The sequence below is a fragment of the Planococcus citri genome, chromosome 1 (assembly GCF_950023065.1).
Source record: "Planococcus citri chromosome 1, ihPlaCitr1.1, whole genome shotgun sequence".
Taxonomy (NCBI): domain Eukaryota; kingdom Metazoa; phylum Arthropoda; class Insecta; order Hemiptera; family Pseudococcidae; genus Planococcus; species Planococcus citri.
Genome location: NC_088677.1, coordinates 73,398,789 through 73,421,283, shown reverse-complemented (window position 1 = coordinate 73,421,283; position 22,495 = coordinate 73,398,789). Strand labels below are relative to the sequence as shown.

The following is a 22,495-nucleotide window of genomic DNA, read 5'->3' as shown; positions in this document are numbered from 1 at the left end:
CCTCTTAGCAGAATCTAGAGCATTACAGTATAAAATGTACTTGTTGCATTTCAGTATCGATTACTTCTTCCTCATCTCCACAACGAACTGCTTTAGTTACAACCTGAGGAGCTTGTAAGTTTACAATATAATTAATTGATAATTTCAGATGTCTTTTCTTTGTAGAAAAGTATTGTAGGTTTCATCTGGAAGCAGTTTTTGCTATGGAACTATGATAGACATACCTATTTGCTTTTTGAATTGAGCATCCCGATTAATCAAGAAAACTTCCTGGTCGGCTTCCAAGTTGGACAGGTCAAGTATTTGTTATTTTTGTCTTAACGTTTGTTAAATTTGTGTACATTGCATTCATTTTCTTGCTTGGATTGAATCCTTGTCCAAAGTATCGGTTATTAATTCGAGTTTGCTTGGTTTAGCAACCCTTTAGACGCAATATCTGTTCTTTTATTATGCTCCAGCAGTCCAGCATACTGTTTAAGAACAGCAAACTTTTCGACACAAATTTGCTCAATACCTGAGGTGCAAGGTGCACCTTCACTTTCATATCGCTGAAGTTGATATGTTTTTTCATTAGCTTTGTTGCTGCGTGCAACTTAGTTTTGTTTTGCACCTCATGAAGCATACAAATATGGTTCCACTTGTCAGTTTTTTTAATTTCTTCAGGACCATAGCTATAGGAAGTCACCCATTTCTGCTACATTGTTGTGAATTAAGTTAAGCATACAGCAGGCATTCCACAGAATATAAACTGGATCTTGCGAAGTAGGGTGCTTGATGAAAGGTGCAGTGGGAGTGGGAAATCACTTCCATTGCAAAAATCTGCTCCTAACACTTTGCACATACCAAAGTTGAGCCCTCGAATGTGGTACTACACACTTCAGCTTTGGCATCTGGTAATTGCTCCAGCGCAAAGTTTAATAAATCGGCACATTCCGTTGATTCCAATCCAGATATTAAGAAGAAGGTCCAAAAGTTATGGCGACTGCCATCAATATAAAAGTGCTGGTGACTAAAGGATAGTCATCACTGTCCTCTACCGTGAGAGATGTTCTCAGGTTTATGTAGCCTACTTAACCATAATGTTGTAGATTTTTGTAAATGTCTTTTACGATTGTTTATTTCATCCAAGGTGAGGTTCTCTTAATAATAGGTAAAATTAATAAAATGAAATTATGTGGTATATACTTACGATCATTTCTTTCCAAATCTTCTCTTATGCTAGTATCACACCTGCTGGAATTTGTGGAACATCTGCAGGTAAAATAAATTAGCACCGATTAATTTTGCAAACAAAGTTAAAATGGATGATTCTTTTTTCTTCACAACATTTGAAATGAATGTTAATGATTCCTTTGTGAAACCAGGCGCCTCCATTCACCACTTTACACCATCCACGAATTGTGGATGCAGCTGGTAACAGGATCTAAACCCATCAAAAAATATTACATACAATTCTAATACGAGGTCTGTCAAATAAGTTCCCGGACAACCGCTATAAAAATTTTTATTTTACAAATTAGGATTTTATAACAACGATCCCCTTCAAAGTAGTCCCCTTCCGCAGCTATACACCGACGCATACGATTTTTCCAGCTCTCGAAGCACCTGGCCCACTCGGATTCTGGAATTGCCTTTAACAGCCGCGTCGATTCGCTTTTCATCTCCTCTGCACTGCCCAAATGGGTCTCCCTCGTGGAATCTTTGATCTTGTCGAATAAGAAAAAGTCGCAGGGTGCCAGATCTGGGGAATAGGGGGGGGGGGGGTGTTCGAGCACAGTTGTACGATTTTGAGTCAAAAAATTGCTCACAGTGAACCCGCACGCGATCTTCTGTTTGCTCGTGTGTCAGGATGCGGGGAACCATGTGTGGGGAAAAAACTCCGTCATGTGGAAATTCTCCCTCAAAACACGACGAATGGTCTCGTGCGAAATTCCAACACTTGGTAGCGACATCTCTGAGTGGTTTCCGGCGGTCCGCGTCGATTTCAATTTGGATCATGCTACCTACATGTACTTGTTCATACAATATACCATTGCCTATTTATGCAATATTCAGTAACAAAAAATTACTTACTTTTTACAACATTCATCATCTCTGTTGTATGCCAGGCTCTACTACACCCAGAAGTGAACTGTTGAAGGATTTCTCGGTTCTCTTCTCCAAAATGACCATGCGACTATATTGTGGGGGTAAAAGTCTGCAGGTTTTCAGCAAATTCAATGGAGACCTTCATTTTGAGCTGAAAGTCATTCAAAGAAAATTTCAACTCTGGAGTTTCCTCTAGAAGTGAGATACAGATTCTCAAGAGGGAGCATTTTCAAAAAAATCTGTTTTTTCTGGGAAAAATGACCAAGTTCCTAAAGATAGCGTTTGACATTTTATGTTGACCCAGGCCATCAACGTGAAAATTCAATACTACACTTTTCGGTTCTGCTGAGTAGTTGAAGATTTGCGCAAATCGCTCATTTTTGGGTAAATTTGAACTACGAAAATTGTTTAGATAGGTACCTATTCTCTAATATTTCGCATCAATTGCCAAAGAATCGAAAATTATTTCTAAAACTTGGGAATGATTTAGAACCCAGTGGTGTCAATTTTTTGGTAATTGTAGCCAATTTTTAAAAATCGAGAAAAATAGCCAAAAACTTGAGTAATGAAATAGGTAAGGTACCATACGTTTCAGTCGTTTTGAAATTAGCAATAATGACCAAAAAATTGGCACCACTGTATTCCAAAATATTTCACCAGTTTCAGATACGACTCTTCCGATGTTTTGGCTCAATTACCTACTGCGAAACATTTGAGAACAAGAAATTTTCAAAACACAAATTTAGGTACCCAAAAATAACCGATTTGAAAATGGGCAACTGCTCAATATAACCCTAAAATTAGTCTTGGAAGTTCACTACAATTTTCAAAAAACAGCTTGAGTGAGGGCTATGACAAAAAAACAATTTTTTCAAAAATATCCCTTTTTAAGGACTCATATCTCTGCTCCAGGGAAACCTCCGCAGCTAAATTTTTTTCTGGATAGTTATCGATTGAAAATGAAGGGTTTCGCTGAATTTGGAAAAAATCCTTAGACCCTTCATTTCATACTCATTTGTTATTATTTGTTGCATAAGTACATATATATACCTAACCTACCCATATTTTGTGTTTTTACCACTTTTCCAACGCAAATATTGAACCCAGAGTATCAAAATGCGATGTTGATCTCTCATTTAAAAAACTGAAAAAATCCCTTACCTACCAGAATTTTCATATGGAATGGAAATTGTCGTTGAGGGGATGCAGATACGTGTTCTTGCGAAATTGCGGGATTTTCTTTGCCCGCATGCCGGTGGTTTTAACGGGTGGAAAACAGAATATGGTACATCTTAAAAATTAGGAAAGGGTGCTCTTCAATGCTTATTTTAAAATCTGAGGCGTTTGATTGTGGTTATTGTTTTATTGTGGTGAGAGGGGGGGGGGGGGGTGACTTTGTCTCTGACGATGTCAAGTATTAATATTTGTCCAAAGAAGTAATTCTTCGGCTTCATAGCCCATATAGGGTTTGTTTACTCCACCGAACATGAACTCGCTTATTCATTCAGTTGGCCAGCATCCACAGACCAGCTGAGACTGACCAAATGACCACTATACAGAAACCGTTGCAACTGCAAACCGCAGGTCTGTGTGCCAACAAACGTCACCGCTGCTGGCATTTATCATCTTATATTATTGTTTGAGGTTGAGGTTGAGCTGTGAGCTCGTTTTGCTGGCCCAGCATGTGATCCCAGGCTAGGAACGGTACTGACCATTGTTTATAGTCTTCATGGTGACGTGATACGTAGGTACCTAGTTAGCGAATAACGCGTTGTTTATTCTGGCACGAAATGACCAGAGTATAGGTACGACTCCTCGCACAAAAATTATTATACAAATCCGCCGCCATCGTCATATTTTTTCACTCTTCACATCGACTATTTCCTGGTGCTACGAAATGATCGCATATCTTACGTTAGGTGTATGTACTATGTACTCTTCACTTTGAACCAAAGTCGCGTCTCGAGTCTACTTCAAAAGAAACACCGCTCTGGCACGATTTTTTACCCATGACCAACAGCTAGACTCGTCGACTGTGTTGTCGCAGCAGCACTCCTACGACATGCTCGTGTACTCGACCCGTACCTCTACCAACCCAGTTGGGTAATTATATCGACTACAGATTATGTTGTCTTTTTAGAACGCTACAGGCGGCCGAAACCATACCAAAGGTGTCATTTCGCGGAACGTAGGGTCGAAATATGCCAACATCGTGGTGCCAAAGACCATCGCAGTTACGCACGATCTATACGTGCGCTACCATCAACCTGTCTTGGGTATTCATCTGGAGTACGTAAGGCTAATTACACGGTACCTACGATGGAGAGTTTTTTTTTGCTTCTTTTACGCTCTTTCGTCAGGTCGACAAGGAGTAAGTTATCTAGGTAGTAAGTACCTACTAGGGTATCGCGAAATAGGCTACGTAGTACGTACGTAGGTGTTTGCATTGTAGTCTTATTGCTGATTGGCTAATACACTGGAGATGCAGCAATTGTTTGCATCTCTGGTATTGAAATTGTTGCCAATCAAGACGTGTATTCCTTCACGAATACCTATGTGCTTAGTCTATGGCTACGTAATACGTATACTAAGTCTCAAAGTTGTATGGCGTTCAGTACAGTCACGTCGTGCACCAACTTGGAAGTAAAGTTCTGGAAAAAGTGTAGGAGTATATTACTGTTTTGAAATGAGATGGATTTTTGAAGAAAACTGTGGCATCTCTTTCAAATTATCAAGTGAATTATGAAAAAAGTTTCCGAAGTGTAGATCGATTAATTGACGAATACTTACTGGAATTTCACTCTTTATCTCTGGGTTGACAAAGAGTTTGTAAATCATGACAGGATAAGGATGGTCGTATCCTTCAGCCTGGGGGGGGGGAATTACAATATTAATTTTCAATAATTTATTTACAAGGATGTACCTTGTTAAAAATAATTATTAATTTATGGTTTCGTACCAGCATTTTGGTGGTTTTCTTCATTGGCGCTATCGCGCAACTGAGTTTTTCCCCATCTGCATCTTTCGGCGATTCCAAAGATTTGATAAAGTCTTGCAGTTCTTCTTCGGGTGCGGTCTGAAATTAAGCAATATAAGTTAAATTATTCTATTCGAATTAGGAAAATATTTAATAGATAGTAGATACATACCATGAATTTTTGCAGTATTTTTTTCGCATTCGTTTTTCCATTTTCCGTTTCATCTCTTTTGAGGCAGGAACATATACGGTCGAAATACTGTTGAAAAAAATTTCGAATATATATCAAAGCTATATAACCCACTGTTAGTAGGCTATCTATTGTTTTAATACTTACTTTTTCGTATAAGACGACTGATTTGAATTCGGAATTTGCTTCTGCAGTTAATTTTCTTTCCAATACTTCCAATTCTTTTCTCACCTACGCACAAAAATACCAGTATTTAATACAAAAATATTTTTAAAAATGCTGGCGTAGAGATACTTACGTTCTTATAATCCTCTTGCAGGCTCGGAATAGCGTCGCCGGCAACGGCAATGTTGATAGCAACTCGAATTTTTTTTTCATGTTTCAGAAATTTCTCATAGTCTTTAATTTTCCTCACATCAATTCGATCTGTAAATAAAAAGTGCATTATTATTACGTGTGTAGGAACCTACTTATGTAGGTAGGGTACGTAAAAAAAATGTTCCCATTTTACGTACTTAGAACTTTTAGCATTAGAGCTGCGTAAACTTCCATTAATTTGCACATATTTTTATAAATCATTGCGACCATTGCTTCACCACTTTTTGAGTTCGTATCCTTGATAGTAAATTGAATGTTTAATATATGTTTTGAATCACGTGTTCCATTTCGGCGACGAATGACCATATTTGGTCGGGAGATTGATTTATTAATTGTTAAGTTCTCTGAAAATTGGAAATTACTGGATTAGGTAACAATAAGAAAAAAAAATCATTCGAATATGAAAAATTTACTTACACTTTGGATACCTACACCTTGAAAATCGAATCCGATTTGATTTTTAGCACTATAATTTGATTTCAAATACATATAGAGTTTTTGTAGTTGTACGCGTAGACGCTTATCTGAAATTGAAAAATCATTAAAAAATAGGTAATTACAATAAAATCTTTTTTCTTGTTATTTTTTTTTTTACCAAAAGCTCACCTTCGGGTTTTTCTTCATCGTCTATGAATGTACCGATGTTCTGGGCTACCTTTTCTTTCGAAACCAACTCTTTCTTCCCTGTGATATTTCGGAATTTCTGCGACAAAAAACATAAAACGATTAACTTTAGGGTGGGGCTGACGAGAAATGATGATTTTTTTTTTCAACTTACCTCGTAGTTCGCGGAGGTTATAGTATTGTGATGCACGTATTTTGCTGTGTTCATGGCAGCACATATGCATAAGAAACGATTTACAATTTATAGTGAATGTGAACTATGATGGGTATGAACGATGGCGATCCCACGTACAACCAGCTAACAGCTATGTACAGTGACATTGTGAAACAGAATAAACTTCAACAAAAACAGATAGAAGAACAGCAGAGGCAAATCAACCACTTACGAGAAGTAGTAGCTCACTATCAAGCCAAGTCAAAAGAGGATGAAAACCATCTCAGCGAACAAACATCATTAATAGACGAGTCAGAGGAAAATCATAGCAATATGACAATAGACAGCATTAAATCTATCCAGTCAAAAGAAACTTACAGTGAAAAACTCAAAAAGAAACGTATTCCACCTATTTACGTAAGTGGAATTAAAAATATTACTGAATTTACTGCAATGTTGGAAAGCATGGAAGAGTGTGAAACGCCTACAATGCAAACCCTCTCTAATGGAGATGTTAAAATAGCATGCTCAAATGAGCAAAGCTTTAGAGCAGTGTATAGGGCACTGGAGGCTATAAGGAAGAATCCTAGTCACAAAATGTATGGAATTGGGCACCATACATATCAGTTGAAACAAGATAAACCCTATCAGGTAGTTATAAGAGGGCTACACCCCTCCACTTCACCCGATGATATCAAATTAGAATTGATTAAAATCGGACATGAAGCCATTAATGTCACCAATGTAATTATTAAAAAAACAGAGGTGAAAAAAGATGTATCTGGAGAAATTGTGAGTAAGAAATCATATAAGGTGGCATTACCACTCTTTTATGTATATCTCAGCCCAAAAGAAAACAACAAGACCATTTATGAAATGGGGTTCTTGTTGCACACTAAAGTAAAGGTAGAACCTCCAGCAAAAAAGAGGGAGCTACCTCAATGTAAAAACTGCCAGCAGGTTGGTCATACCAAAACATACTGTGCAAGGAAACCCAAATGCGTTAAGTGTGGATTAGACCACGAAACAAAGCAATGTAGGAAGAAGAAAGAAGACCCAGCCAAGTGTGCCAATTGTGATGGTGATCATACAGCCAACTGGAGAGGGTGTCCAGTATATCAAGCAAAAATTGCTGCTATATCTAAACCAAAGATGACAGTAATTGATCGTGTCAAGCAAAGGACCACTCAAAGCCAGGAGCAGATAACAACTCAGAAACCTGAACAAGCCAAAATTGTCAAAAGAAACCTTCCAAAGAATAACACGGATGAATCGGATGAACCAGTGGAACTAGAAGAGCAGGCGAGCTTAAAAGACATTTGGGAACTGCTTAAAAAAAATGGATAAAAGAATGTCTCAAGTTGAAAACACACAAAACAAGATCAAAGCAAAGAAACATCCATCAGTTAAAACCTCACGACTTAGTCATAGATATTATAAAAAATAAATAGAGTACTCTCACTGGAGAGATACTTTATAAAATAGCAGAGTATACTCTCACTGGAGAGAACCCTGCACATGTCATGTAACTAACTTGTTCAAAGTCAGAAATATTACTTATTTAAGGTCTCCTTAAGATTGTAATAAACCTTGTTAAATAAAAAAAAAAAAAAAAAACTTACCTCGTCTTTATCCTTTAAATTTTCATATATCACTAGGGCATTCTGCAGCATTGTCACATTTTGCTCGTTTTCGGCCACCTTTAATAAATAATTGTAAATTTTTTCACATTCTTCGATTTCCTCGTCGGCCAATTTTTTCACAATTTCTGGAAAAAAATAATTTAAAAAAAAATTTTTTTTTTAATTTAATTTTTTGTAGTATTTCAAAACTTACTCTCGATTGAATCTGATAAAAGCTCAAAATTCCGTTGCTTTTCGGCGAGTGATACAATAAATTCATCCTAGCGATGTACTCATTCCATTATTTGATGCATTCTCTGATTTAAACTATGTAATCATTACATCAAAATGAGGTAATTTGAAAATTACTGTGCTGTGCAGTAACCATTACATCAATTTCGGGACTGAATAAAGCGTTTTGAAAATCATTTCTTTCAGTGTTACCTTATCAATATTTTTAAAAACTGAAATTTCGTTGCAACAGATTTTCAAACCAAGCTTTGACTGGACATGACATGCAGTCGTGCAGGATGTCCAATGTCCATATGCCCAATTGTCCATCCTCTGGAAAGCCTGGAAAGTTGGGGAAAAAGTCAGAGAATTTTGCCTTCTGAAAAAATTAAGGAAATGTCAAACGAATTTGATATTTTTATTCCAAAATCAGAGAATCTTGCAAAATTAACTACATATGTATGGTATTCAATAATTTTGTAAAACTCTGGATTTTACTCCATTTTTTGTAAAAAAAAATGTCTCCCTCCCCTCATGTGGGGTGTTGTCGATAGCTAATTTGAAGGATCTGGAAAATTGGTAAACTTGGTCTGGAAAACCGGGAAAAATCAGGGAAAATCATTTCTTCAGAAGAGTGACCATCCTGTCAAGTTTTTCAAAGTATCAACTGAATTTCAATGAAGGTTTCCAAAATGTGGATCGATTCATTGACGAATACTTAGGTACTTGTGATACGCAAAGCTTTATTATTTAATTTGCTGTTACCGGCTGGCGCTTGATTCAGAGATGGCGGAGACTTCGGTTGCATTTTTATTACCTTGATATGGAGTGGAGTGGAGACCTGAATTTTGAGTAGAGAATCACTCAGAACAATTTTTATCTTCAGAGATGTGCCTGTAGCTAAAAATTGTACCTCCCCTTCATGGAGGGGAGGTATGAGCCTCCATTCGTCTAAACGAGAGGGCATTCGCGAATAAATCTTGGTTTTTTCGCTCTGTTCCCTATATCCAGCCTGTTCTACGGACAATCTTCCACTTCCAAAAGATTTGAGGTTCCTTTGGTTGGTGGTTAAAACAAACAGAGTAGGTACTAGGTAGGTAATTAGGTACCTATATACTGTACCTTATATTTATGAATTTAAAAAACAGGATTTACGTTTCTCTTGTACTTTGGTTTCTGACTCATTTAAAAAAAAAAAATGTTGCTGACTGAGAAACAGGGAAAACAACACGATTCATCATGTGAATTGAAATTTTAGAGCACATTCAGAGCTCCACTGAGCAGTTGAAAATCCGCAAATCGCTACCATAGGTATTTCGCATCACGTAATTTCGAGGACCGATCGCAAAAAAAATGTCAGAGGATTTTCACCTAATTCAGTCGAGACCTTTATTCTGAGCTGAAAGTTACTCAGATAAATGTTTAGCTCCAGAGATGCCCCTGGTGAGGAAATATGGATCCTTAAAGAGGGGGAATTTTCAAAAAATACGCGGTTTTTTCGCTTTAGCTTCTACTTGACCTATTTTGAGAAACATTTCTTAATTTCTAGAGATGTTAAGTATATGAGATTCTGAGTCGACCTAGGGCATTGTCATCAAAATTCAAGACCACTTTATGGTGTTCTACCAAGTGGTCGAAAATCGTATTTAGAATTTTTTTGGGGTACATACTTATTTCAAAATAGATAATTAATTCCATTAGCTCAAAAAAATGTCATTTCTGAAACTTGGGGATGTTTTGTAACGCGGAGTGATGCCAAAATTTTTTATCATTATTTTTAGCTTCAAAAAACAGAAAAAAAAACGATAAGTTTTTTGGCTATTTTTCTCGAATTTTTGAATTTTTAAATACAATAATGACCAATAAATTGACACCACTGCGTTAAAAAATATTCCGCCAGTTTCAAAAATATCATCTTTTGATGCTTTTGGAATAATTAGCTGTGAAATATTGTAGAAAAAAAAATGTTCAAACCACGAACTTACCCAAAAATAAGCGATTTGCTAATTGTCTGTCGCTTAGTAGAAATCTTAAAGTCCAGAGATTTTGATGTCAATGGCCTAGGCCATGTGAAGCTGGCCACTGGGTCACTTCCCCAAAGCAGGTTGGGTAACAGCTGGAGCGAAAAAAACTTCGATTTTTTCGAAAAAAACCTCTCTTTGAGGACTTCCATCTTCCTTCTAGGGCTGCACCGATGCTAAAAAATTTTCTGAATGATTTTCACCGTAAAAGCACATTCTATTTTTTGGTACTCAATTCTGTATGGTGGAAAATCTAAAATCTTTCTATTTGAAGTTGAAAAAAAAATCAAGCTATCAGCAAAAAACAAAAATTTCTTTGCAATCAGGTCCAAAAAGTTTCAATAATAGTACAGAGTTTGAGAGTATTGGAGCGTGTTATTCGACGGTTAGGTAATGATTAATGGAGAAATCGATGATTGAAGTCTCACGCAGACTCCTATGAGAGTTTATCTATACGAGTAGCAGCTATTCTACTCCAGTAAAGCGTGTGGCGCGAAGCACATTTTCCTGCCACTTCAAGATTATCAAGAAGGGTAGAAAGACCCCAGCAATAACTTTCAAAAATTGCTCGCAAGAATATTGTAGTAAGTAGGTATAGTTCGTGATATAGGACAAAAAGAAATCAAAAAAGGGCCCCTAAATGCACCAACAGCGTAAATTTTATCTGCTGAAATTCGTTTGTATAGATTTTTGACCTTTGGAGAAATTTTGAAATTTCAGAATCTCATTATTTCAGATGAAAAAAAAAATCATTAAAAATATTATAAAATTAACGTACAACGCTGAATTTTGGTTCATACCCTATTTTCGACCTACCGAGTTCACTGGTGATGGTTTCTATCCGTTAAGAGACTTCCAGTGGATTTTCAGATTCTCCAGTTTTTGAAAAAATTTCATAACTAGATTGTGTTGAAATGATATTTTGATGCTATAAACTTGGATTTTACTGTCTTCGCGATCCTTTCGATCGATTTTGGCACGTATTTTCAAAATCAGTTGATGCTGGTTTAAATCAAAGATTTTCTCCAGCGATAGCTAAATCTGAAAAAAAAAATTGCAACTGAGTCAATAAAAAAGGCTTTAATTTGATTTGTACCTTCACTTTCGGCGTTTTGAGACTTTTGAGCGAAATGATGATGGTTTTAAAGAGTCCTGGAGCCTCCAGCAGATTTTTAGATTCCTGTTCTTGGAAAAAGCAATGAAAAAAGGGTGAAGATGGAATTTACCGTCCGCCTATAAACTCGAATTTGCCGTTTTTTCTGACTCTCTTGATCGATCTTGGTACAAGTTTAAAAAATACGTTGCGCTGATTCTTGTCCAATAAGACCAAAGTTTTTTCCAGTGGTTGAAAAAAAAACTAGGAAAATTCGTCGTTTAAATGAAAGATTGAAAATGAAATTAATTACTTACTCACTTATTAAGTAGTTTGAATCCAAAGTTAAACCGATGCACAATCACTATATATGTAGGTACCTGAATTTAAACTTACATCGTCGTCGTTCTAATCCGATGACATAAGCACAATCAAGAACACTTTAGATTCTTGAAAAAACAGCCTCGAAAGTTGAAAGTAGGAGATGTGGAAGGTCGATGATTGGCTGAAAAATACCATTGTTCAAATTGGCGCTGAAATTGCTCTATTTATATAATATATGATATTTAGCGTCGTGTACTCTTTTTTAATTTTCATATAATCAAAGAAAAGTAACTATTTGGGAATTACATTCCTGTAATTGGATTATGCTTGTTCTACTTCATATAGTAATGAAATGACGATCAGGGGTGCGTTCACTTTGCATGTAGAAATTGGGTATACTCATATACTCGATTTCGTTAGGTATAAACAAACTTAGAGAAATTGGAAAATTAATTGGCTAATAATGGGCAAATTTCTCTGAATAAAATGATCATGTTTGGTATTTCATTTGTCAACAGGGGACAACCAACAATATCTTTGTTTCCTGAGGCAAAGTTAACGTTTTGTTTTAGGATCCAAATCTGTCAAAGAACGAAAAAACCTGATTGGCTAATGCTTTGTTTGTATACCTAACGAAATCGAGTATACCCGATTTCTACATGCAAAGTGAACGCACCCCCAGTTATTCTTTTTTATATTACACTTGGACATTATATTAGGTTCATTCAAGCGCTTTCAATTTTCAGCAAAACTGAAAATTATTTTCAGTTTTGCTGAGCATGGGAAGTAAAAGTGTCTTCACCATGTGGCGACGCCAGACTGTTTGAACAGGTGTGCCAACTTTCAAAATTATAAAAACAAGTTTTAAAATTCGCCCCCCTTCATTCCAAAATTCTCATTCTGACCCAACAATGTTTTAAAAATTGAAGTAAGAAAAATGATGTTGATGCATCAAGAAATGAACTTAAAATTATTCAAAAATAACTTTTGGTTTAACAAAAATGAGTTTTTAGTATAAGGAATTTTTAAATAATTTGTAAAAGTCAAGTAAAAGTACCTTTTTTTTCCTTTTTGGAAAATGAACAGGTGTGCCCGTACACACCGGGCACACAGGCTGGTGTCGCCAGTGTCGTTTATATTCCAATGTGTTCACAGATGTTGCAAAAATTGTGCCAAAAACTGCTATATAAATTTATGACTAAAAAAATTCTTTAAAAATGAATTTTGAATATACGAATAGGTAAGACTGAATCAATCAAAAAATTCACAAACACAGTAAATCCAAGTTTATAAGTGGTGTTGAATTTCATTTCGATCCTATTTATGGAATTATTTTTGAAAACTGAACTGTAAGAGTGCAGAAATTTGCCGGAAGCCCAAAAATGATTCAAAATCTTCACTAATTGATTCAGAAGGTCGAAAGTAGAGTCTTACACCTTTCTGCCCTTTTTAAGCCAATTTGATCAAGTTTTGATGTTTTTTTCATAAGAAATTGGCCAGATTTGAATTTTAAAAAATTTGTCAAAAATCAAGAAATGAATTTTAGCAAGGACGTATCTCCATGAAAAACGCTTGAATTTTGTTAATAACTTAACCTTATTTTTAACATTTCCACTAGAATAATTATCCAAACTCTGTAACCAATTATAAGTCTACTCCTACGATTACCTACATATAATACCTACCTGTATTTTTTTATGTATAACTTGTACAAGGCCAAAAGGCATAAACGTACTGAATAGAGAATTGAATTGAATTGAATCTTGAGCTTAATTTGAGGTTATTGCACAAAAAATGTGAATTATTTTAAAATTTTGGTGAAACCGAAAATTGCGATTGTAGACTTTAGAATTGCTAATTTATGATTTTTCTAAATTCATTTTCCTTTGTGAATATATTCTTTTCAAAAAAAAAAGGTACTCGAGGTGTCCGTGTGGTAAGCGTCTCAAATGTGGATGAACCTTGAACACGTCGAGAATGAAAAGAGCCATAACTCCTCGTTGTTTTTGACATAATGCAGCCATTCATGCCAAATATTCTCATACAAACAGAAAATTTTTAATTTTTTTCTTCGTACATAAAAGTAGGTACCTATTCTAGTGGGGAAAAAAGTATCGTCTGAAATGTGGATTTCTAAACATTTTATAGAGGTCGAGAGTGAGCTACATAATAGTACATTTTGATTCTTACCCTAAAGCTGCTCAAATTGATTTCACGCTTTCTGGAGAAATTTAAAATTGCACCGAAGACTTCAGAATGGCCACAAAACATGAAAATTTGGTTTAGGAGGAGTTGATGTCAGTTTTAGGACTAGGTAATTTTCATCATTTTTACGTAATGGTGCATTCCAAAAAAAAAAAAAAAACAACTCACCGAAAATATTTGTAGTCAATAATATTAAAATGTTTGATAGCCTTTATAGTCCGGCATATGACAATAGGAGTAATTGCACCCTGCACCCCCCCCCCCCCCCCGCCGATCCTCCAGGACAACTTTTTTCTTAAAGGGGACATCCTAAGGAACATTTTAAAGCAAACTTGCCAAAAAAAAAGTTGGCCTTACTTACAAAATGGCGGCCATTTTGATTGACAGGTCAGCCGAAATCGCAGATTTTGCGTTTTAACATAGGACTTGCACGAACTTTTTCAAACTTTACAAAGGTAGATCGAAAGATCATGCGAAAATTTATCACCTGTAAAAATTTCAAGTGCTAAAGTGCGTTTTTCGATTTTTGGTGAATTTTTGAAAATCCAATTTAGGCCAAAAATGAGGGAAAAAATCAAAATTTTACCAAATTGACCAAGAAAGCTGAAATTTGGGATATACCCTATCTTCGACATGCCGAATCGATTGGAAACGATTTCAACCCGTTTTGAGCAGTTCTGGAGCCTCCAGCAGATTTTTGAAACTCAAAATTCCATCAAATTGGATTTGTAATGCTAAAATTTATTCTAAAAACTAATTTCAATACGCTACGAAGTACTGCAGGTGAATTTCAAGTCGTTTTGGATCCTCCAGCGACTTTTTGAAAATCCCTGAAGCCTCCAGATGATTTTTGAAACTTTGAATTTTCACAAAATTTCATTAAATCGAGATGGAAATCTGAAATTTACTCTTCACTACAATTTTAACACCCTCTGAAGACGACTTCAGGTGAGCACAAGTAATTTTAGGGCCTCCAGCGACATCATCAAACTAAGATGGAGAATCGATATTCATTCTGCAAACTAATAATTTCAATACGCTACGAAGTTGACTGCTGGTGAATTTCAAGTCGTTTTGGACCCTCCAGCAACTTTTTGAAAGGTTGTATGACGTTTTGTTGGAAAATTGAAATTTCCTTAAAGTAGCTGGAAGCTTCAAAACCATTTGAAACCACTATGCAGTCTGCGAAGTAAATTTCAGCTTGCCTACTCCATTTGATAAATTAATGTTGGGAAAATTTCAAGTTTCAAAAATCTATTGGAGGCTCCAGTAATTTTCAAAAAAGTTGCTGGAGGCCCTAAAATGACTTGAACCTACCTGAAACCGTCTCCAGAGGGTGTTTAAATTGGAGCGTGGAGTAAATTTCAGATTTCCATCTCCATTTGATGAAATTTTGTGAAAATTTAAAGTTTCAAAAATCATCTGGAGGCTTCAGGAATTCTCAAAAAGTCGCTGGAGGATCCAAAACGACTTGAAATTCACCTGCAGTACTTCGTAGCGTACTGAAATTAGTTTTTAGAATAAATTTTAGCATTACAACTCCAATTTTTCATGGAATTTTGTGGGAATTTCGAGTTTCAAAAATCTGCTGGAGGCTCCAGAACTGCTCAAAACGGGTTGAAATCGTTTCCAATCGATTCGGCATGTCGAAGATAGGGTATATTCCAAATTCCAGCTTTCTTGGTCAATTTGGTAAAATTTTGATTTTTCCCCTCATTTTTGGCCTTAATTCGATTTTCAAAAATTCACCAAAAATCGAAAAACGCACTTTAGCACTTGAAATTTTGACAGGTGATAAATTTTTGCATGATCTTTCGATCTACCTTTGTAAAGTTTGAAAAAGTTCGTGCAAGTCCTATGTTAAAACGCAAAATCTGCGATTTCGGCTGACCTGTCAATCAAAATGGCCGCCATTTTGTAAGTAAGGCCAACTTTTTTTTTTGGCAAGTTTGCTTTAAAATGTTCCTTAGGATGTCCCCTTTAAGAAAAAAGTTGTCCTGGAGGATCGGCGGGGGGGGGGGGGTGCAATTACTCCTATTGTCATATGCCGGACTATTAGCCTCAGAAGTGTACTTACATGAGACGAGCTTATAATACATATAGCCATAAGAGTGTGCGAATATGTGTAGCTTTCGTGTATCAAATTTTAAGATTGCTCTGCCACAAACATTTTTTTTTTTTTTAATTATCAATATTTTAAAATTATTCAAAATAATCGTGAAAAAAATTAAATAACCTCACATTAATAGTCTACTCGATTTGAGTTTGATTTAATAATTTGATAATGCGCTGATATAATTCGACGATCAAATATGCAGATTAGAAAAATACGAATGTGAACCATGTACCTACTGTGGTAGTTTTATTAGATAAAAAAAAAACTCGAGCGATGTGCGATGCTGATGAACAACGAAAATATTTCGGATCCATGAGCTAGTTCTGAAACGTGCTCTGGACTAGGTGTGTTTCAGTTTCGCGAATTATTGTAGGCAATCAAGATGAAAATTCTTCGCGAGGATCATTTTTTTTGTATTGCTTGGTTGACGTTTATTTCCTGTGTGAAGTACTCGTACGCTTCGCTATATTCGGAAGAATTGGTAAGCACACGTGATACACTCTGCCTACCTATCAACCTTATTCCTATTCACTTTATTCAGAATCGACCAAATGCAAAATCCTCGCTTTTTTAATTAAAATTGCAAAAAAGTTGCTAATCTTGCTTCTTGTTCAAGTTGTCAGGGGCTTTTATTCAGCAAAAAATTGGCAGAAACGCCCTTTTATAGCCAAATTGTAAAGAGTGTCCCTTTTTCTATGACATAAACTGTCAAAAATTCTAGCTTTTCCCCCAGAAATGGCCAAACTGAAGCCTTTCTTTTTGCTAAAATTGCCGAAATTTCGCATTTTGCCATGAACTCTAACTCACGTACGTTGTCTGATTTTGCTTTGTACCAGGATCCAGTTTACGGTACGAGGAAATTTGCGCCCACCAATCGATACAAAGAAGCCATAGCCGAACACTTGTCACGTTTCGTGAAAAATAATACGATCTTCGTCGAGATCACTTCCGGAACGGGGCAACTGATTTCCTTTTTAGCCGACTATTTTCCAGCCATTACGTTCGTACCGAGTGATCACGATCCTTACAATATTCCGTCGATCGAGTTTTATAAAAAGCTCAACATGGTGGGCAATCTGAAAGCTCCGTTTCTTTTCGACGTACGCATCGATTCGAATAAATGGTTCAAGCGTACAATGCAGAACGAAACTGTCGACTATATTTTCAATTCGTATTTAATACATCTCGCTCCGCCCGAATGTTACAAAGGTACGTATACCTAAGTACCTGCTGCCCACTCTTTGCCCCTTCAAAGTTTTTTTCTCGTTGCAAGCAGGATTGCTTTCAATTCTTGCTACGAAAAAAAAAAACCTTCGAAGTGTATTGTTTTACCTATACCAGTCTCATCTCATGGTTATGATATAGGTACTCGTAGTTAGGTACCATCTTTTGAATACCTATGTATGTATGTTTTCGTGTTTCCAGCTTTAATTCAAGGAGTCAATCAGTATTTAAAACACAGAGGATTATTCTTCTTGTTTGGCCCGTTCAAATATCTTAATAATACGTTGACCGAAGCGGATAGAATTTTTGATCAACAACTCAAAGAAGCCAATCCATTGTGGGGTTTACGAGATGCCGAAGAAGAGATACGAGTAGAATTGGAGAAACTCAATATCCTACTGTGTGTTACCTTCAATTTCGCCTTCGATTTACAACTGCAAGTTTACAAAAAAGGCACTCGTGTGTTGTGGTAATTGTTTATTTCGAGTGATCCATCTTCAACAGGTTCACCCCCCTAAAAATAAGGGTACGTTCACTTGAACGTGGCTATTGCAATAAAAAGTTGGATCTGAGTAATCGTTTTGGTTTTATTATTTATTTCATTTTCGCCGAGAAATTCATCGAAATTGTTGCAAGTTTATGCTTAATACTAGGATAGGCCTACAGCGTCCATTCGTAATTGAATAACAATCGCTGAATTATCCGCCCTTTTAGCTGAATTGAACCGGAGAGGTAAGAGGCAACGAAGGTGATTTTCTTGAGTCGCGTGTCTCACTTACAAAAGGAGGTATCTCCCAACTAGTACAAAAAATTTTTAACCAGACCAAGAGGAATCGAAAAAGGATTCTAAAATGTACCGCAAGCCAAAATTTTAGGTGCTGAAATTTATTTGTCGATTTTTGACGTAAATAGGTACATATTTTAAAAATTTCAAATGTGATTTAGTCGTTCGTGAATGAATTGTTCACAATTATTATTAACAGACCGAATAATGTTTCGTTTTGTCTATTTCCTGGTGAAAATGATTTGGACGTTCGCGGATGATTCATCGTTTTCATTTTCCAAGTAAATCGTTCGCGAACGAATCATTCACGATTTTTATTGAATGATTGAATTATGTTTCGTTTTTTTTTGTCTCATTATATGTATGATCAATGATGTGATTTGATCTTGAAGTGAGTCATTCGTTCGCGAACGAATCATTCACAAACTGGGTAATTCTCAAAAAAAGTTTAAATTTCAGTACCTACTGAAATTTTTCGAAAATGAAAACTTTTTTTTGAATTTTTTTCAAAAGGGACTTGATTCTAGGCATACCCAGGACCCCAAAAATGACTTCAGGCCCAAGTCATCTTCAATAGGGCCCCGGAGGGGCTTTAAAAAAATTTGTGCCAAATGTTGAAAAAAAAGGCTGTTCACTACTTTTGGGTAGGTATAGGTATAACTGTAGCAGTTATTAGTAGCTTTAGCTCACAAAAAGTTCATCAAGTAGGTACCAGGTTCATTTTAATGGGAGTATTCAAACATGATAAGGTAGGTACTTTCCTTCGCCGTGGACAAAAAAATCATGATAGCCACGACGAAATACCAAACTGTACTATCCACGACGTAAGAAAAAAAGAACTAAAATTTGTTTTACTGGTAATAGTATCAATAATTTTTCAATTTTCAAAGTTGTGGTCATCAAGTACTTACTATTTGAATATTTTCTTTTTTTTTCAAGAAAAAAAATGTCTCTTTTATACGTGAGAATGATAAGCCACGGCGATGGATCCGAAAAAAGGAAATCAGTACAATTTTCTCAGATTACAATTTGCAGACTGGTTAACTGCATTTGCTTGATGGATTTGAAATAGGCGCAGCAGTACTATCACTAAAACGATACAGTGTACCCATTTCACCTTTAAAAAAATCGAATAGGAGAGCCAGAAAAAAATTAACAAAAATTGGTTACGGCGATGGACCAAAAACTGGTTACATCACTTTATGACCTCGGTTTCAGGGTATAAGTATCATTCCAAAAATTTATATCAGTTCTGTCATTTACTCTCATATCATATAATAATATGTATCATTTTTTTTTCTTCAAAAAAAGTGATAGTGTAATTCATTTTTGAAGATGAAGTTGAAAAATTTAAGTGGTTACAGGCCACGACGATGGAGTGTTCAGGGTTTGGGGGGACTTGACCCATAGTGGAGGGGGGTTGGGGGCCGTTAAACTATATGCACATGATGCCCGAGTTGGTATCTACACAATACCACTGAAAAAAAATTTCAATACCACCGGTTACCTACATGATTTTTAAACTTTTTTTTGAGAATTTAGAGCTTCCTCTATATTGCAATTGCTTTTTCATCATTGTCAACACACAGCAAATCAGCGAATAGTATTTTCAGAGATAGGGTTACTCAATTAACAAGTAGTATTTTTATTAATGCTGAGCACTAATAGTTTGCGCCAAGTTCGAACAAGTTACCTATTTGTACAATTGTTTTCGTCAATGATGATTTGAAATTTTGAATTGTACAATAAACTAATTTTTGGATTCAATTTGATAAAAATCAGACATCTTTTTATCAACAAGAAGTGGAACTGAGAAATCAGAAATATACAATTTTTAAATTGATACCTATGTACTTACTGAATGTCTAAGGTAAGATCATGTTGATTATGCCATCAAAAGTTGTTTAGTTGAATGTTCTATTTTTCGAGAACTTGGCAGCAAATGCAACCATCGACCAATATGGTGAAAGCAAATGCATAAACTATATTGCAATCAGTGAATAGCTGATGGCTTGTTATTATTATTCCAACGGAATGCTCGGATAATGACAACTCTTAAAATTAGGGGAGTGATTCGGACGTTCGCAAATGATTCATCGTTTTGATTTTCCAAGTAAATCGTTCGTGAACGAATCATTCCTGATTTTAATTAACTAATTCACATCTGATTGAATAATGTTTCGTTTTGTCTTATTAATTGGTTCCATTTCGAAGTGATTTATTCGTTCGCGAACGATTTTTCTATGCTGAGCAAATCGTTCGCGAAGGATCATTCACAACTTTTACTGGAGCTTTTGCGCAAAGCCGAAGCGCGAAAAACCTCCATAATTGTAATTGCTTTTTCATCATTGTCAACACACAGCCAATCATTGTATAGTATTTTCAGAGATAGGGTTACTCAATTAACAAGTAGTATTTTTTATTAATGCTGAGCAATAATACCTAGTTTGTGCCAAATCCGAGCAATTTACCTATTTGTACAATTGTTTTTGTCAATGATGATTTTAAATTTTGAATGGTACAATAAATTAATTTTTGGATTCAATTTGATAAAAATCAGACATCTTTTTATCAACAAGAAGTGGAACTGAGAAATCAGAAATATACAATTTGATACCTACTTACTTACTGAATGTCTAAGGTAAGATCATGTTGATTATGCCATTAAAAGTTGTTTAGTCGAATGGTCTATATTACTTACGAGAACTTATGCAACAAATGCAACCATCGACCAATATGGTGAAAGCAAAAAAAATGAAAAAACTATCTTGCAATCAGTGAATAGCTGATGGCTTGTTATGTACCTAGGTAGGTTGGTGGCTGATTTGCGCATTAAATCGTTTGCGCTTTTTATAAGTTTGTCAGTGTAGCCAAGGTTCCCAAAACAGCACTTATGACTTAAATATTCATTTTTTGAGAATTATTTTTGAATGTTTTTGCATTTTTCTGTAGTGGTGATTTTTTGAAGGAAAAAACGATACTTGAATTTTAGAAAATCTTACCAAAATTTTGAAACAATGCTGAAAAACTACAAAAAAATCGCTCAAAAATGCGAACTTCAATAAACGTACAACAAATACATAGAAAATTGGTTAAAAATATGAAAATAAGTATGTACATGTTTTAAAACAACTAATAAGGAATCAAAATTCGATTAAAAAGTTCTTAATCGTAGGTAACAAAATTTAATCATTTTTAATAGGTATCAGAAGCCCTATTCAAGTAACCAACTCTTTTCATGAATTCAAGACGAGACATTCGGTTTTCATGGTATTCCTATATCCACGCGAGGAAAATAATTCAAAATTGTCGAAAATCATTTTTACTCCCGAGTTGGATAACATATTTTTCGTTATAAGGGAGAAAAATCCCAGTATCTATTCAATTCCAATAATGATCAGTAAGCTGGAGCAAAAGGAGCACTTTTTCTCCCTTGTAATAACGAAACATAAGCTTCCAGAAAATTGGAAATTCATACGTAGGTATTCAAGAAACAAAAATAATTACTTACTGTCTACGCAATAACTGTCTAATTTTCCCATCAATTTCCGGATCGCCGACTAGCGGTATTAACGAAATTCGAATTTTCTCTACCTCTTTTGCTTCTATTAGTACTCGGTTTATGAATTTGCTCGCGGCCTCGAGTGTCTAGGTACCTTTTGGCTGTCGAAAGCTTACGTACATTAGATTTTATTTCGTAGGAAAACTTGGAAAAAGTTCGATGCAAGAGCTAGTCTTCTGGAAACCTGTTTCGTATTATTTTTATCGCATCCTCTTCACGCCAACCAACCGTTCTCCGAATTATCTCCCTAGAAACGTAAAACAATATTATTTTTTTCGTGTGATTCAATGCAAGAAATCGTAGGAAATTATATTAACCTAACGATTTTTTGGCCTTAGGGGGTGATTATACCCCAAATCACCCCCCCCCCTAAATTCACCTATGATTCCTATTGATTGGTCGCATTCTCGGATTAAATTCATTAAATTAGGGGAGTGATTCGGACGTTCGCATATGATTCATCGTTTTGATTTTCCAAGTATAAATCGTTCGCGAACGAATCGTTCATGATTTCAATTGACTGATTCACACTGATTTGACTGATTGAATAATGTTTCGTTTTGTCTTATTATGTGTGTGGTTCGATTTCGAAGTGATTCATTCGTTCGCGAATGATTTTTCTGAAATGAGCGAATCGTTCGCAAGCGAATTACTGTCAAGTAAATGCGATTCGGTCGTTTCCGAATGATTCATATAGTTTCCGAGTAAATCGTTCGCGAACGAATCATTCACTATCTTTATTGATCGTTGTGAACGAGGGACTCGTATTTCCCTTTGAGTACCGAAATGTAAATTTTTGTTTGAAATTGTTTGCATGAGAATTTTGGATTTGATGGCGAATCCCAGTGTATTGATGCTGAGAATTCCATCTTCACCCAATCTACAGCGTTTTTTTTCTCTCG

The 22,495-nt window shown here is 35.7% G+C and overlaps 1 protein-coding gene across 1 annotated transcript; it reads left to right on the top strand.

Moving 5' to 3' along the window:
• The first annotated feature begins 16,261 nt into the window (after positions 1–16,261).
• On the top strand, positions 16,262–17,823 carry LOC135831502 (methyltransferase-like 26). The gene is made up of 3 exons (XM_065344042.1): positions 16,262–16,504; positions 16,860–17,232; positions 17,449–17,823. The coding sequence occupies exons 1-3, from the start codon at positions 16,406–16,408 to the stop codon at positions 17,718–17,720; spliced, it is 744 nt and encodes a 247-aa protein (XP_065200114.1). The 5' UTR covers positions 16,262–16,405; the 3' UTR covers positions 17,721–17,823.
• The last annotated feature ends 4,672 nt before the right edge of the window (positions 17,824–22,495 follow it).